We start from the raw sequence: 18279 nt of genomic DNA on the forward strand, positions 1-18279 counted from the left end.
CCAGGAGAAGCATGCCTCCTCCACAAAATTCACCTCCAGGAGGAGCATCCCTCCTCCACAAAGTGCACCTCCGGGAGGAGCATCCCTCCTCCACAAGCTTCACCTCCAGGAGAAGCATGCCTCATTCACAAGATTCACCTCCAGGAGGAGCATCCCTCCTCCACAAAGTGCACTTCCGAGAGGAGCATCCCTCCTCCACAAGCTTCACCTCCAGGAGGAGCATGTCTCCTCCACAAAGATCACCTCCGGGAGGAGCATGCCTCCTCCACAAAGTTCATTCTCCAGAAGGGGCATGCCTCCTCCAAGAGGGGCATGCCTCCTCCACAATGTTCACCCCCAGGAGGAGGCTTCCTCCACAGACCGTCTCTGGAGAAAGAATACTTCATCCACGAACCTTGTCTCCGCCAAAATGAAGTTTCCTCCACAAGTTATGCGTTCCACTCAGGAGGAGACCTCCTCCACGAACCTTGCCTCCGCCGAAGCAAGCTTCCTCCACAATCTCGACCTCTAAAGGAGCAAGGCCTCCTCCAAGAACTCTACACACATGGAGGAGTGAGGTCACCTCCGGGCACCTCACGTCCTCCGCAATACTTCGAAGACTCCGAATACTTAAAGGCGACTCTATACACCATCCTAGGCCGGGAGCAGGGCCTAGGTACCTCGCTTGAGACCCAAGGAGGAATGTGGCTTGGAGACTAGAGCAAGAGGTTTGTCAAGGAGGACGAGCTTGCCTCCGGCGAGCTCTAACTTGACCGGTCCTAGAGAGAGAGGGGGCATCGACCGCCATCTGACATCTCGGAAGAAGTATCATACCTACCGCCTGGCACCTCGGAGCCCGTATCATGCCTACCACCTGACTTGGCAGATGATGCGTGTCTCCATGTATCACCGAAATAGCCTCTGTTAGTTCCTCGGTTACAGGCTCCGATGCTTGACTTGGGACTAAAAGAGGAAAGGAGGTCAACCTCCACTCTGTCCACCAATGGAGAGGAGCCTTACACCTAGCTCTCCCCCATCTCCAAGGCTCATATAAAAGACAAGTATTCAAAACACACAACTAACACCTACCTACTCTCCACTGCCATCCCTCTCTCTCTCTCTAAGTCTGCCCCGAGCTCTCTCCTCCTCCACCTCCGGTGGTTCCCGAACACCATCGTAGCAACCGCCATATACCCAGAGGGCGACCTCATGAGGTACTCTTCCCACTCCTACCTCCCACACCAAGGTTACCACTTTAGTACTGAACCCACCATGTACTTCATAGTTCCTTCCAAAGAACCCAACACATAGATCTGCGGCCCATCGAGGACGGGATGTAGGATGATTACACAGAGTTAATTTCTTGAAGGATGAATACCTTGTATGGCCAGTACTTGAAGCAAAGAATAAGCTGATTAATTAGTTGCATAGATGGAAAAGTGAGACCCCAAATACTGGAAAACAGAATGGAAAACAATTGTTACAAGTTGCTAATTCTACACAATGAAAAACAATTTGTTTGACAATACAAAGACCATCATTCATTTCCTTTTGGGCATTAAAACCTTAAAGGGGCTACAGACTCTACACTACAGCACTAAGCACATAATTTCTATCTCCATTTTTCCCAACAGACCAGAGCCTGGCTGTCCTGATTCCACTATCAAAATCTCTGGAATCCACAGAGGGAACTCCTAATTGCCCTGATCGACATGTGTACAGCAAAAATTGAGGAAAAAGGCTTGATGCTTCATCCATGTTTCATCATACTTAATAAGTTGGGTACCCTAACAAGTTTGTGTTGTTCCTGTTGGACAACGAAACAACAAGAAAAGGCCTCATATTTTAGAAGGTAAGCAATTATTTTGTTCAAGATCAAAATTCACATATTTGAAAAATAGCAGACGCATTTGGCATAAAGGAATTCTTGTGTAGATATTGTCGGAAAAGTAAACTTGATTTTAGATAATTATGGATTCTAGGAAATCGTGGAGACACATGATACATAAATGGTGTGATTCATGTATGTAGTTGAAGATTCATTTGTTAGTTCAAGAGTCACTATTTTTATTCATGTATGGAGTCTAAGGGTCAAGAGTCAGGTAAGATTCATGTATCTAGGAGTCTATACATACCTATGTAATCTAGTGATTCTGTGAGTGGCCAAGGAGCGATCGAAAGTAGAAGAAAGTGATTAGAAAGAGTGGGGTTGAGTAGAGTGGTGAACTACTAGAAGTAGTCGAGTATGATAAAGATTGAAGTATTTTATCACAAATTGTGTGTTATCTCCTCCCTCATGTCTTTCCTACTTGTTTAAGTGTATTTGGCCCATCATGAATTTCCAACAAATATAACATAGAGAAGAGACTTTGTGTAAGAAAGGATACACGCTTAGTTTTTAATCAAGAATGACAACATAATAGTTTCAGGTGAAAATATAACTTCATGGAAACAGAAGGAAGGAAACATTTATACCGTGCATCTTTCACCTTTCACAACATCTGCGGGGGAAACAAAGCTCGGAATATGAACAACCACGCAAAAGGCTGATTTGATCTTACAAATGTTCAGATTCTTGAAACTACCAAACTTGGAATCATACTGCAGAAGAGCATTCTTGTTAACTAACGTGAAGATGTCACCACTCTTTGGGATCATTATTGGCTCACAATATTTTACCGTAAAATGTTGTCCCTTAACAGTCGCCGATTTCTCAATAACAAACTCTTTGCACCAAGACTCCTGAATGTTGTAGTGCTTCATTATCCATATCTCAACATGATGAGGACTAGAACAATCACACATGGCCAGACTATCTTTAAGCACACCCACACTCATACGATTCAGAAGTGCCTTCTTTTCCAAACCAAATTCACGAGGCTCCAGATCAACCCAAAATTCCTCACTCCCAAAGTCAAAACAATGAATGAAATCCAGGCTATCAGGGGTGAAATTCAGCCAATGAAGGGCTCCATTCATGAAAGAATTGAACGGGTACTTAGGCAGATAGTAAGGCAGATGGTAAGGCACCCTCCCTAAGCTTCTCCATGGCCCTTCACCAAGTGTATAAATATCAGCCTCTGCCTGATCAGTCCTTAACATAGTAACGGTGTCATAGGAAACTTGTTTAAGAAAGAATTGTATCACCTTGTATTTGTTAGTCAATGGACTATAGCCAATAGCACTTGAGGTACGATCATATTTCCCAACATGAGATGCTAGGGATATGCTAATATTGTACTCCCCGAGGATAGGATTGGTTATGTAAAAAGAGTCATCCTTAGAGCATATCAAACCATTGCAAGAGTTCACTATTTTCTTTTTACTAAGTTTGTTGTGCATTTTGGGTTTGAAAATCATTTGGGCGTTGGCTGGATCGCTGTTAGGGAGGGTCTGGAGGCTAACATCGATTAGCCGGATTTGTTGGTGGTGGTGGTAGATGGGTTTGATCAAGAGGCTGATTGGGGAATTCGAGAGGTGGGTCTTGGCGAAGTGAGGGTCCGAGATTAGAGAAAACCAGTCTTTGCAAACGAGTTGGCAATCCAGTAGGTTTTTGATTGGGAGTCTTGTGAGAATATCGAAGATGATATGGGTTGGAAGTTCTGGGATGGGAAATTTCCTTTCCTTATTCATCATTGTATTACAATGTTAAATGTTTGCTTCAGTGCTTCCTTTCTTTTATCCTTCTTTTCTGAAGTTTCTTGTATCAAAAAAGACTAAATTTTTAGTGCAGCAATGTCAAAGGCATCCAACATGAAATTATCAATAACTTCAGTTTGCAATGATCAAAGTTCAATGATTGGATTGAGGGAAAAGGGGAGTGATTGTTCATTAGACTCTATCTCCCATTGCTCACCTAAGCCACCCAAGATTGTTCGTTAGTTACTCCACCTATTACCAATTGGTTTTAGGGTAGAGCTTTTCAAGAAATCGAACAATTTGAAACAACGTAAGAAAAAAAATGAAAATATATCTAAAGAGGGAAATACGACGTGGGAGGGGGAGAGCAGAGAAGTGATAATAGGATAGGTTTTGGTTTGAGGACTAATGCTCTGTTTGAAACTTGTGGAACGATGAGGACAAAGAAGATAAAATAATTGGAGTAATTAAAAAGGAAATTGTACGAAAAAACAAAGAGAACATTTGACTGTGCTACATAGTGCTCCATTTTTTTTTCATTTTCGCTTCTCTCCTCTCTCTCAAACCAAAAAAGGAGTGCAAATTTTTTTAACTTTCCCTTGTTTTCTCTTCTTTTCCGGTGTTTCAAACAAACCCTAAATGCGAATTTCCTACAATTTTGAATAGGTAATCTTCAAAGCCCAAGAAACAAATTCATTTAAAACGCGATAGAGTTTGAAAGAAAATACAGAAAAGACAAGAAAAATGGAAGGAAGCGGAAAGTAGTTCAGAGAGAGAGAGAGAGAGAGAGAGAGAGAGAGAGATTCATACCTGAGATAAGTCTGGTGGTGCAATGCAAGAATGGTGAGCTGAATCTGTTTGGAAGTTAAAGAAAGTGGGAGAAAGGAAGGGGAAAGGAAAATGAGAAAAAAAAAACATGAGAGGAAAAGGGGGGATGGGGAATGTATTGTACACTATTCTAGAATTTTTTATTTCCTCTCATTTTTTCCTCCAAACCAAATAATGGGAGAGAAAAGTTTTTGATTTTCCCTTCTTTTCCCCCAAGTTCCAAACAAAGGTGATGGTTGGCCTCAAGCAAAAATTCAAAACTCCCGGGTCACTGTGTAAGGAACTCGGTTCAGCGAGAGGAGGATGCAGAAGTGTTGGTTGGAGGAGTGAAAAACGGAAAACAAAATCGCCAACAAAGGGAGAGAAATTATTAGTAGTAGCTGAACAATATCCTATTGGATTGGAGAGGAGCTGCACTCGGGTTAAAGAGTTGTGAACAGCTCTTTATTGTTCATTGTTAAGATGAAATCTAGATCATCGGATAACCGACCGGACGGCCGAGATAGTACACAACACACATGTTGTGCACTTGAGCACGGCAAACCCCCCATTTACCTCCCAACATATCCAATTCACTTGAAACATAAACAGGACAACTTCAATATACCTTTTTTCATAGGTAAATATTGCATTGGGTGGTAAAATATGGAACAAAAAAAAAATTGTAAATCAGTTTCTTAAACCATGTGAGGAGTTGTTCAGAAACTTGACATCAAGGTAAGAATGCTATGTCGGATAAAAAAAGAAGGTAAGAATGCTATGCAGTTAAAAGACAGATTTTCCTGGCATAACACATCCATTAAGCAATCCATTTATGACTTCATCAAAGAAAAGTTGAACATTTCATGCTAACAAAAGGAACTGCAATTTTGATATAGAATCAAATAATCAGAACAATTTTGAATTTTGATTGTTGTTTCTCTCTAGAGTTATACGCTTATTCTTGGCGGGATCGCAAAATTCGAAGGTATTCGGGTCTTTCTTCCTTAGTGCATGATGCAGTTGGACAACAGTCCTTAAGACTGGGCTTCATTGTATCATGGAGACGGCTTCAAGGTTACCCGGTGCACTCTCGAATCAGTGGGGCCGAATATCGTCTTCAAGACAGCAACAATGTAACGCGCCTTGAAGCATCTCTTCACCCCCACTCCGAGTTTAACCTCTTTCATTGGCTTCGACGAATTTGCACCAGCAATTTCTAAGAAGAATTACTAATCCTTAACTTTTCGAGGAAAGGCAGGTAACAAATACAGTAAAAAAAACAAAATCACCAAAGGTGAGATAATAGTCTCATGCACGGTTTTGAAGGAGCTCTAACTATATACTCGGAACAAATAATGGCAATCTCTAGTAATCTCAAGAAATAGGTTTCATATCTTCCAACATGACATGATCTGGGTACGATAATGTGCTCCCCAGGGATATGATTGTGTTGTGACAGCCACGAATAGAGAATGAACAAACCAACAACCAATCAAACAAGGACACAAAGATTTATGTTGTTCTGCCTAAGCACAAAACTTAAATGTACCCCACGAACAAAAAGCGAGAGACAATTTGCCAAAAAAACCAGATGGATAGTTCACTCTTGAAAGCACTACCTTAATCTGTTTATCAGCCATCTTTCTAGGAAGAAGATCCGTTTTCTTTCAAACAGTTGAGTTTCTGCACATTCACGAGTAAATTATAAGCCATATGGTAGCATGCCCATTGAAGAAGTTAGTTCAATTCTTTCACTTTCTACAGCTGATGTCTCGAAACATAATGACAATCTCACCTTTTCTTACATCAAAATACAGTGGGAAAATCAAGATTATACCTTGACTTAAATCTAAGTATAGATGGCACTTTCTAAGGAGAAAAGAAAAGAAAAGAAACCAAATCCAAATAGCATGAGCAAGACCGAAGGTACATAGCATCGGAGGTGGCATCTCTTTACCAGCCCCAACACCCCTTGTTGTACCGATGTTCTTTCTAACTTGTTGAATGAATAGCAAAGGAGATGAGATGTCTTTCTCAACTAGCTTTTGTTCCAAACTCTTCCAGAAAACTATATTAACCTCAGTCATTCTACTGTGGACTCTCATTTGCTCCACTATTTGCAGGCAAAAGTCCAACAAATGACTGGACCAAAATTTATTTGACAACGAAAAGTTGTTTGGCGACACGACAAAAACTCGTGTTTATTCTGTATCTTTATCTTCTGCAAAGGATGAAGTAATTATTACACACCAACAACAACAACAACATAACATAACCCATCTAGTCCCCAATCATTGGGGGTTTGGGCGGGGGATGATTGGAGACAGACCTAACCTTTGGCAACATATGCACAAAGTGGTTGCTCTCAGAATACCACTGAAACAGTAGCTCCCCTAAACCTCCAAGAACCGAGGAGCTATAGGGACGTTTTGTTGTAGAACCATGCCCCCAAATCAAAGCCAAATGACATTAGAGAGGACAGACCTAGAGACCCAAATCAATTTATGTGCGCATTACCATACTTCCTTCATTGATAATCCAGAGCATCGGTATGCAATTGCAATTGCCAAAAGGAGAAGTAATGATGATCATACCAAAAGTAATGATGATCATACCAAATGTAGCAATTGCCAAAAGGAGCATACTGAGTTGATTTGGTTTGGCAAACCGAAAGAAACAAACCGCAAGAACTTAGGAGGGTGGAAGAAACATTTAACATCTTGATAGAACTATGTGCATCTTTATAGACCAATGTGCGCATGTAGAGAAAAAACTCTAAACTGCAACTTCTATATATGCAAACAAAATAGAGGAATCAAATCATTTTGCTGAAAACTTAAGACAACAATTTAACATGCTAAGTAACTATGTTACCTGCAATGCGGATCGTTCCTGTACAAGGAATAGAAACGGAAACGTGGTACACCACATGCTTAAATTATGGTACACTAGGGGTAGGCTTCTATAGATAACAAAACTAGAACCTACTCTTCCAAGCAATAAACATCCAGTCCAACTAAACATTGTTTGTCAAATTATTTATACAAAATACCTTTCTAGGAGTATATAGACTTAACTTTTTACGCTTTCTCCCACCGAAATTCCATTTTCTCTCTATTTTTACCATTATAAGTTGACATTTTGGGGAAAACTAAGGGGATCGCTTTGGATCGCTAAATTTATAGTTTTGGAACGGTAGGTTACCATGTTTTGGAACGTTCGTACCAAAACGTAATTCGCTAGGGTAGTAGAGTTCCTTGGTAACATAGCTAAGGAACACAGGCGAACAAATAACATAACCATAGAGGGAAAATTACAAACAAATGAGACAAATAGCAAGCAATTGTCTTCGCACATGATTTAAACTAAGAATAACCAGCAATTTTTCAAGTTTCTTAATAAAATTTTGTTGCCTATCAAAAAAAAAACCAGCAATTGTCTTGGTCGGAATAGATGTACCTCGAAATTTTCTCCCTTTGCAACATCCCTGAGTGAAAGCAAGCTATTGACATGAGCAATTCCCACGAAGTGTGTTTCACTATATCCAAAAGTATGAACATTCCTCAGGCATTTTGATCCCAAATCATACAACAAAATAGAATACTTAAAACGATCAAATATCAAGATTTGTCCATTCTCCGAACCATTAATGGCTCGTAAAAGAACAAAAGACTCCTTTCAAGCATCATATTTTCAATGACAAAGTCTTTACTCCAAGATTCCTTTAACCCATAATCTTTCATCACCCATACTTCAGCATGAACATGACCAGCGGGTAATGCATATAGAGACAACCTCTGAGCACTCCCACACGCATATAATTTGAGTATCCTTTCTCCACCAGACCAAACTCAGAAGGTTCAGGAACTGCCCGAAATTGTTCACTTCCAAAGTCGAAACAATAAATGTAGTCTATTTCTACACCAAGCGTAGAAGAATGCCAGTAAAGTGATCCATTGAGAAACACATTAAAATTGGAATTGTTAATTGTGGTAGGGATTTTCCCGATGCTTCTCCATGACCCTTCACCAAGCTTGTATATCTCAGCCTCACAAGTTTCCCTACCCGTCACAGGGTCGAGAACCCCTATCCCAAAGGACCGTACCACTTTGTACTGATCAGTCGTGGGACTATAACCAAAAACAATATAACCAAAAACAAAAGAAGGGGTGAAATTGAGCGGCCACTTGGGCATTTAGTAAGTGTAATTAATTCACCTAAAAGAGGATTACATATACAAATGGTGCCATTAGGATGTGGCTCAGCCAAGCACAGCAATCCATTGCAGGAGTTAATTATGGTAGATGGGATGTTGGGTCCCTTTTGGCGCTTGATTGTGGTGACCAATTCCCTAAGATAATTAACAAGGAGGAGTGGAGGGATTGATATGGAGGTCGACCAAGTTAAGTTTCTCTGATCCGCGACCATAACCGGGGATGGGTTTGAGCAAGAGACTGAGGTGTGATGTAGAGAGATGGAGGTTGGCGAAATGAGGGTCAGAGATGAGAGAGAGCCAGTCCTTGCAAACGCAGCGGTAATCGAAGAGGGTTTTTGATTGAGAGCCTTGAGAGGATGTGGGTTGGGAGTTCTGGGTTGTTACAAAAGTTACCAACTGTTTGACAATCTTCTTCTTCTTGTTGTTTTTCCTTGTGGGTTTGATTTGCTTCGTGTTTCTTGATTAACTTGCTGTCGATTGACATATTCTCTGTTAACAGAGAAGAAAGAAGCGATCGGTTCTCTATGGGAGATAAGAAAAAACGAATCGTTGAAAAGCTAACCCCAACCTAGAGAGAGAGAGAGAGAGAAGAGCGCATTAATGTAGAAATTTTATGTCCATTTCAAAAATTAATTCGCAATGAGTGAAGAAGTCTTAAATGTTATTAAGTGATCATTCATTTCACTTTCACTCTCAAACAATGTGAGATTCTATTTTCTAGCACCCCTCACGTGCAAGCCGCATTTAAGGTTTGTCACGTGTGGCCACTTTTTGGTCTTATCATCGTGTAACCTTTTTGCTGGTCTATCATCGTGGGGTGTAGATTATGAATTTTAAAATGTGGGATGGAACGGGCCCCACTCTGATACTATATGAAAACTTTGTACCATGTGGAACGGGCCCCGCTCCAATTGGTAATGAGATGGATATAAAGTTTCCACATGGTATCAGAGCGGGGCCCGTTCCATCCTACATTTTAAAAATTCACAATCCACACTCCGCGATGACAGACCATCAAAAAGACTGCACGATAATAGGACTCAAAAGTGGCCACACGTGACAGACCTCAAAACGTGGCTGCACGTGAGGAGAGATGTTAATGAAATAGAGTCTCACATTGCTTGGGAGTGAAATAGGTGATCACTTAATAACATTTGAGATCTATCCACTCATTGCAATTGCTTTGAGATGGATATAAAGTTTCAACAATCAAAGCAGAATAATTACCCTGAAATTGAGAGTCTAGTTCTTCTTGTATGTGGGTTTGCTGTGCTCCATCGTTGCCGATTACCAGCGTTTCTGCTTTTGATTGTATGCTACTGGTCTCGGTAGGTAGACATCGATTCCAGGTAAACACGATCACGATGGCAAAACAAAGGAGAAAGACAGCAGGAGATGAGAAAGAGATATTGGAAGGTGTTCAATGTGTTGTTTTTTTTCGTCGGACGTAAATGTCTAGCTTAACTTGCACGTATCTCCACCATAATCTTCTTTTTGGTCCAACCAAAGGTCTTACCATAATAATTTATCGTGAATCACTTGGTACTCTTACGTACATGGACAAAGTTTATTTTTTGTAATTATTCGTTCTCCTTCCCAAATTCTTTAACATAAAATAGAATAGATTAGGATTTTACAATGAAAAAAGTAAAATCTCGACGTCGAAGGCATCCTAACTAATGAGGGGATCAGAAATAGAGTAATAGATATACATAAACAAGCACACAACGGAGGGTTACTTTTGGAATTCATAGACAAATAAAAGAACAGAAAGTCTACACACACATACAATCTGTGCACAGATTGTGCACAGATTTTGTTGTGGGGCCCACCACGGGTCCCACACAAATCATCCGAACCGTTCATTAAATGTAAAATATTTTTTCAAGGGTCCCTGTAAAAAATAATCTCAATCCGATACCTATAGATACTCGATCTAATCGTATAACTTTTCATTATCCGAAAATCTGAATGAAAAGTTAGATGGTTGGATGAAGCACATATAGGTATTGGATTGAGCTTATTTTTTACGGGGATCCTTGAAAAAATGTTTTACATTTAATGAACGGCTTGGATGATTTGTGTGGAACTCGTGGTGGGCTCCACAACAAAATCTGTGCACAAAAATCTGTGTGGATAGCACAGCTCATAAAAGAAGGGAATAATCTGCACCTCTCTCGTTAAACACCTCTTCTTGTTAAAGTAACAAGCAAATGTCCGAAATTGGTGCGGCATCAGACTCGCTACTAATTACAATTGCTCCAGTCACTCTTTGTTTAAAACGAGCTCCTATTCACTTGCTACGTATATATTTCTTTAATGTTTTACTTTTTCATTTGAAACTTTTCAGTTTATCATGAGCTGTCACAATAGCAATGCCTAGAGCTTACAAAGCCAGCTAGAATGGTTTTCAGATAAAAATACAAAATTTTATTGAGATAGTTTTTAGATAAAAAGTCTTGATGTAGTAGACATTATAAAAATAACTAGCTAAAGTAAAAAGTGAATTTTTAAAGTATAATTTGGACCAAAATTTGAAGAAATTGGTCCGATGCTCTAATAAATTTAAGAGTTGTGGAGAGTCAAAAAAAAAAAAAAATTACACATTCTTTCACTTCTCCAAGTTCCAAACACAGTGTGAAGTATTTTTTATTACCGTGGCATCGTGTCAAGTAATTATTCAATGGTTCCGGGGCATCGTCACATGGTAACCCAACACCTTTTTTTTTTATCCGTACCCAACACCCTTCTTTATCACAAATTTATGTTGAATCTATACACTAAGTCTTGAATTCCACGTGAATTTGTGATGGATAAGGGTGCTAGAATGGTTTTCGGTTCTATTTATGCTAGGCCTGTGTGCATGAAGTAGGTCCCGATGCCAAGCTGCCCGACCACTCGACACTGTCAGCTTGGCCTAGGTCTCAGCTAGTGCATACACGGCGGAGCATGAGTGGACGCATAGTGTCATGACCATTAGGAAGCAAATTTTGCAAAAATATGGTTCGGTGAAAGTACACGGAGACTCATCAACTATCATTTTTTTTCACAAAGACCCTTAATATTTAAAATCGCCCATACAGATCCGCACAACTATAACCGTTAATCAATTAGTACTTTTCTGTCAAAAAGACCATTAAAATGAAGGGGTCAGAAAGTGGACAGTTTTTATAAATGAGAGGTCAATGTGAGTGATTTTTTAGGAGTAAAATTGTCATTTCCCCTTACTCCGTTAACAGAATTAGCTAATTTTTCATTTCATATAGTGGAGAGAATCTATTTGGAAGATTTTAAACATTGAAGATCTCCATAAAAAAAAAAAAAAATTACAATTGATAGAGTCTCTGTGTACTTTCATCAAATGGTTTTGGTGTTTCAAAACTTCGCATAACGAATTCTCCGGCTGATACGTCAGTACCAAGGCCTCCCTGTTTTACTAGTACCAATGAATCTAGAAAAATTAATATTATTTCTAATGTCTATGATGAATAAAACAAGGTCCCACAAGCTGGGTATTCTAGTTCATTGACCAGTTTAAAGTTGTCTCCAGAGATTTATAGAAAACAGCTTGACGGTTATGACGACAAGATGATCGTAAATACTCACCGTCATATTTTATTTATCAATTATTTATTTTGTCTCATTTTGTGTTTATTATGTACATCTTTTAAACGATAATACTTTTCATGATTTTAATACCTTTGAATTATAAAACAAATTAAAATCTATCAAATAGGAACAAATTGTATGTGCTCACTTTGTATTATAGAATAAATTAAAATCTATCGACTTTTTATTATAGAAAACAAATTGTATATATGTGCCACAGTATATTGTTAAAGGCGAGACACGGGCCGGACCAGTTCGAGCTTGAGTTCTTTGCTAGCAAATGTGTTGTGGTTTTTTGAAGAATATTTAAAGGAGTTCTTCTGAACCAGCTCCGTATTGTCTCCCTTTAGCTATTCAGACCCACTCTGTGTGAAACCCTACCCACATAAGTCTGTTTTAAGTAATTTGTCCAAAATATCCTGCTCTCATCTTCATCCCAGTTCCCCTCAACGAACTCGCTGTTATCCCAAAACAACGAAGTCCTTCTCGTCACTCTCCCACAAGGCCGCAACCGCGAGTACTGCCCGTCATCGTCGTGGTTCAGCCCTTAGGAGACTTCAAAGTCGTCGTAGTTCTCGATCCCAATTTCAGCGGTCACGGTGTTTGCTGCCGCAATATTCGCCAAACAGCGGACACAAGTACGTCACCAGCTTCCGCTTCTACGTCGTTCCAAACAGGTTGCTGATAGCGAGAGATCTGGAGCGTTGACCGGCCGGGACGGTGTTGCCTTCGTCTTTGAACCGACTCGATCTCGAGTCCGATCGGCACAACGTTCTCCTCTCCCGCGTCCGTTGGGGTTGACGCGACCGGTCCTCGTCACTGGGGACAGCACCCCAACACCGCCGCAAAAATGTGATTGAGGTTTTTGAGGAATTACAAGTTGAGGGGAAGTAACGAGGGCCATTCATTATGTGGTTGAGGATGAGGGAGAGAGTCTTGATCTTGATGCACACACCGTGTTTGATTAATGTACCGACTTGTATACGGGAGATGGTTAGGTACGTAAGAATTTAGCTCCAATTTGGCTGCCTATTGTATAGAAGATGGTTGTCAGTTTCAAGAGATTGAGCGGAAGGCCAGGGGACCTTTCGTTCTTTTTTGTTTGAATTCGCACCTTCTTCTTTTTTTGGGTGATTTGAATTCTATTTTTTAGAAGTGTGAATTTTTTTTTTTTCGAATGTGTGAATTCTTAATTTGGTAATATGAATTCTGTCTTTTTTCGAGGGTCTGAATTCTTTTTTTTTTTTTTGAAGGTGTGAATTTTGCAAAAGTGTGTAAAATTATGAGGGTGTAAATTCTACAAAAGGTGTGCAAATGGTTGTTTGTAGCCTCAAAAATTCACACTTTCAGAATTCACATCCGCTAAAGGTGTACCGGGATTGAATTCACATGCCCAAGAAATTCACACACAAGGAATTCATCCAGAATTCACACCAAGAGTTCAGCCAGAATTCACACTTCAAAAAATTCTGAAAAATGACAAAATAAAAATTGTACAAATGGGCAAAATTATAAATGCATCTTTAAAAAGAAACGGGAGAAGATAGATAATACAAAAGGGAATCCGCATGGAACCTCCACAAAAAATAGGACCCTCCAGGCATTTCCCCATGTTTTAAAAGACCTTTTCAGATACAGGTATTGATTCTCCTATACATCGGCCACTACTACAGAAGTGATGGTCCCATGCATGGGAAAATTCGCCTCTTGACCAATGCAATACTCTCCCGTCCCACTTTACTGTGTCTGTTTTTTTTTTTTGGTATTTTATAAAAAATTATTTATATTTTACGGTCTATAATAATTTTTATGATTTTAAAAACTTTGTTTAAAAAAATTAATTGAGATCTATCAAACAAGATTCATATTGAATACATAAAATATTATAAATTAAGAGATATAATTTTTGAGACGTCCAAAAAAGGAAATAGGCATAACAAAGTGGGACGGAGGGAGTGTATTTTTTTTTATGACTCAGATGTCCAGGCTAGCTTTCGCGCAAATCTAAAATAATGCAATATGCTACCCATTGTATGATTCTATTTGCTATAGATAGTGAAACGTGTTTGGGGGAAAAATTGTGTGTGAATTGTAGGAATGAAAAATGCTACTTGCACAACCGTTGTGTTGGTTGTGTGCGTAATTCTGACCGTCTAGATGTATTGGAACAGTCTAGATGTTAAAAAAACCATTCCAAGAAAAAGTTGAACTTTTATGGGGAAGAGTTTGAATGAATCCTGACCATTTATTACAGCAATGGACGGCTAGAGATTAATTGTGTGTTGTGTTTTACACAACTGTTGTGTGTGTAGCACTTTTGTTGTAGGAATATATGGTCACCAAGTTGGCATTTTTTGCCCCCAATGGAGATGTATCTAATTACCCTCATAAGAAGTATATCAAACTGATCTTTCCTTTTTTTCAATGGAAGTCGTTGATCCATCAATAACTCAGTATTCAATCTATTGAACCATCGATAGTTTAGGGACCAATCTAATCGTTCATTAGCGGAGGGCGTCCAACAAGACATAGTTACAGGTTTTTCAAGTCTAATAATCACAACGTAGTGCACTAGAGTCGGACTTAAAACTTCAACATTGCCAACCTGATATCAATGAAATAACCATAGTATCAACAAAAAGAAGCTATAAAATTCTCCTTAATTTGTGTTGATGCTAATTCTAGTGAAATTGATAGCTCAAGTATCCCAATAGTATACAAAAAGCCGAGAGAAATTAGGAAATTTTGTCTTCAAGTTGGGACTTAAAAGGCCCCACAAAGATAGGGAAAAAAAAACCAAAAAGTGAAAGTGCCATTAGAGATAAGCACTAGCAGCACTAAACAACATCATCACCACTAACTTGGCAAAAAGAAAAAAAACTTGCCATTATCAAAACCCACTTAACAAAGTGAACCAGATCCAAAACCATCTCTTCAATTCCAAACCATCAAAAGAGAGCTGCATCACACACACACAGAGGTGGCAGATGCTGGCGGCAATGAGGCGGAACATGAAGAAGAGCCCACGAGTAGCCGATGAGACCATGTTTGGGGTCAGAAATGGCCCTGAATCACCCATTTTTGGAAACGGCATGGACAGAAGGCGATCACGGTGGAAGGGTTTTTCGGTAATTTGCAGTGTCCTTCGAGCCCCTCTCTCCCTTGTCTCATGCCTTTCCCAGCCTCGCATCAGTGCGGCTGATGGAGTGTGGGTGTCCTGTGAGCTGACTCGGGTATCGGAGATGAACCACCTCATGGTGAACGACAGCCTGCGATACGCCATCTTGATGTAGGAACTGTGAGGAAGGATTAATACTCTACTAATCATGTGATAGATAGAGCGAAACAGGAGCTGGTTTGTTCCTAAAGCAGGTCGCAAAACAGGAGCTGGTTTGCGGCTGTGAGGGACCCGTCCCCTTATGCCGTGAATGCCAACATTAGCCATTTTAAGGACCGATCTAATGGTTTAAGCTCTCGGTTGTTCATCTACTGATTCTCGGATCGACCCTACGCCGTATCGCACCGGTCTGCTTTTGCAGTAATGTGTCTTAAGCTTTTATGCCCATGTGTGGTTTTGCTCGTTTCCTTGTTTTTAGTAGATTTAGCTCTTACTGACTATTATGATTATTTTATGTAAATGCTGTTAGACTTCTTGGAATGAAATTTGTTGTTGATAAAAAAAAACAAAATTCTTCTCCGCAGTATCCATAAGGGTTTTGAAGAAAGACAAACTAAGACGTTGCCATGTTGCTGCCTTCATTTTCGTGGGATACAAGTAGGACACCAATTACAGAGAAAGTTTTATCGGTTCCTTTAACACTTTGAAGCATCTGGATTTACTGCCAGTGATAAAACTGATATTTATCAGTTCAACAAACTCTTTGCAAACAATGGGTGTGGGTCTTTTCTCGAAATGGAATGGCATTCCTTTCTCTGTTGAGTTCTTACTTTTCTCCCAAACCCAAAAGCTAAAGGTGCCAACAAATTCTTTTTGGCTAAATGAGAGATTCATTGAAAGAGCATAACAAACAAGCGTCTAGGAAGGCATACCAACCACTACGAGACTAACTAAACTACGAAAAAATCATAGGGGAAATGTTCCATGGCTGAGCTAGGACTGCATCTGGAGATTTATGGACACCCTTGTAAACTCTGCTGTTCCTCTCTTGCCATAGATAATAGACCATTGCAGCCCAAGCTAACTTCCTAACTGAAATAGCAAAAGACTTGCCACAAAGCCCTCCCTGCTCCAAGGCTGCTGAGACTTAGAAACACAGCAGAGAAGGCAAAACATGCTACAAGACTTGCCTAGAGTATTGTAATCGAATACAGGTGATTGAGGGACTCTGTTTAATGCCGTCAAAGTGAGCAGCAGCAGAGGATAGCACACCCCAATCTCTGAGCTTGTCTTTAGTTTTCATTTACCACTTAGGGACATCCAAAGAAGGAAACTAGCCAAAACCGTCATGGCCCAATCATGTACTTGGAATGCATTTAGGATACCAGATTAGTTTATGCCAGTGAACTACAAGAGAATGGAGTCTTAGAGCATCCCAAGTAGCAGCAACAGAGAGCATTTTAGAAATTACCAACAGTTCTTGCTTGTGCAAGCACAATAAACCGCAAAAACAAAAGTAATACTTCATCATAGATTTTGAACACACAATATAATCCTGACACTTAAAATCCTGACATTTGCCCACACCGTTTCATAGCATCCATGGCAGAGAGAGAAAGCTTTGGTGTATAACCCTTACATCCAACACCGTAATAATGAACTTTCTTCTATCAAACTTTTTTCTGTCACTCTTGTTTTGGATATCATAAGATACAAAGACATTACCGTTCAAAGTCATCAACAAGGTTTGATAGGTTTCACTGGTACAACTCGTCCACCCAGCCCGCAACGATACAATGCCTCAACTACCCATATGTCACAAGAGGGCCTTTTAGCCTTTAATGTCACAAGGCAAGGGGAGGTTTCCTAATTTTCTGTTCTCGACATTAAAATAGCACAAGAACTATACATCGTTGTCGAGGAAAAAAAATCCAATGCAACGGTTATTTGTAACTCCCTCTCACATGATGTGGGCCCCATGTATGTGTAGGGGCCTAGCCCATATGAGAGGGGCGCTACAAATAGCCGTTGTATTGAAACTTTTTCAATGACGAGGCCTAGCAAGTGAAGCGCTCCATTAACAAAACCAAAATCCTTGCAGAATGCAAAGCAAGGGGATGATTTTCCAATGCTCCTTCACGTACCGTCAATCACAAGTGTACAAAATCTATCGGAACCCTAACGAGAATACGCTTCTAAGGCTTGTGTTGGTCACGCAGTGGACAATACGCCAAACCAGCCCAAATATATGCTGCATACCTGATGTCAATTTGGGGAGGACAAAATGTCATCGTCCTAGGACAATCGGGTTAGTCACCACAACATTATCATCGGCAAACAAGAATACAAGTAAATTAACACATTGCGTGTTCCTATGACTTGAAACATACAACATGTGTCTCCGATGTGAATTTCAGATCTGAACTTCAAGGTGGAGTTGTGGTATTGTAAACGGCCGGGATTGTCGAGCTCGAGAATGCCAAAGTGAGAGCAGTTGGTAGGGCTGTCATGAGAGGTACAATGGAGGATAAGCTTGAGGGGAAGAGAGCCCCTTGAGAGATACATTTTGGCAAAGTAGAGGGTTGGACGAGTAGGTTGCACCATGTCTTGCATACTTGCCTGCATTTAATGATACACTCGAGATTACATAGTCCTAATAACATGTCACAGATTATGTCAGCTGGAAGTTCCGAGAAGGTGGGAGAGGTGACGGTCTTGCTCTGATTAGCACTCGTATCCTGTCATTTGGTGGACTAGAACGGCTCCTTCTATTGGCTTCTCTCTTCTCAATGAGAGAGAGACAGGACAAGATGAACCAGTAGAAAATTTGTTGAGTGAATTTACAAAGAACACTTAAACTGTGATGCTACCTTCTTTTTTACTGAGAAAATTTACAACGAATCTGAGA

At 40.1% G+C, this 18279-nt stretch overlaps 3 protein-coding genes and 1 non-coding gene across 4 annotated transcripts in view; 1 reads left to right on the plus strand and 3 right to left on the minus strand.

The window, feature by feature from the left end:
* The window catches only part of LOC131322941 (F-box protein At3g07870-like), a 38672-nt gene extending 28714 nt beyond the window's left edge, over positions 1-9958 (minus strand). The window contains exon 1 of the mRNA XM_058354540.1: positions 9872-9958. The gene's annotated coding sequence lies outside the window, so the exon portion shown is untranslated. The remainder of the gene's footprint in view (positions 1-9871) is intronic.
* Positions 1-18279, minus strand: part of LOC131322944 (F-box protein At3g07870-like) — a 50958-nt gene that overhangs the window by 28714 nt on the left and 3965 nt on the right. Inside the window, exon 2 of the mRNA XM_058354545.1 lies at positions 6048-6111. Within this exon, the coding sequence (XP_058210528.1) occupies positions 6073-6111 (39 nt within the window). The 3' untranslated portion in view covers positions 6048-6072. The remainder of the gene's footprint in view (positions 1-6047; positions 6112-18279) is intronic.
* On the minus strand, positions 6854-6961 carry LOC131324928 (small nucleolar RNA snoR100). The gene has a single exon (XR_009199513.1). It is a non-coding gene; the product is annotated as a small nucleolar RNA snoR100 (small nucleolar RNA).
* Positions 15132-15546, plus strand: LOC131322945 (uncharacterized). The gene has a single exon (XM_058354547.1). It carries the CDS (start codon positions 15241-15243, stop codon positions 15544-15546), a length of 306 nt encoding a protein of 101 aa, XP_058210530.1. The 5' UTR covers positions 15132-15240.

This window comes from Rhododendron vialii, chromosome 4a (assembly GCF_030253575.1).
Source record: "Rhododendron vialii isolate Sample 1 chromosome 4a, ASM3025357v1".
In the NCBI taxonomy this organism is placed as follows: Eukaryota; Viridiplantae; Streptophyta; class Magnoliopsida; order Ericales; family Ericaceae; genus Rhododendron; species Rhododendron vialii.

What these genes read in the sequence shown, in the direction of transcription:
- LOC131322945 (XM_058354547.1), top strand. Translation starts at nt 15,241, where the DNA reads ATGCTGGCGGCAATGAGGCGGAACATGAAGAAGAGCCCACGAGTAGCC.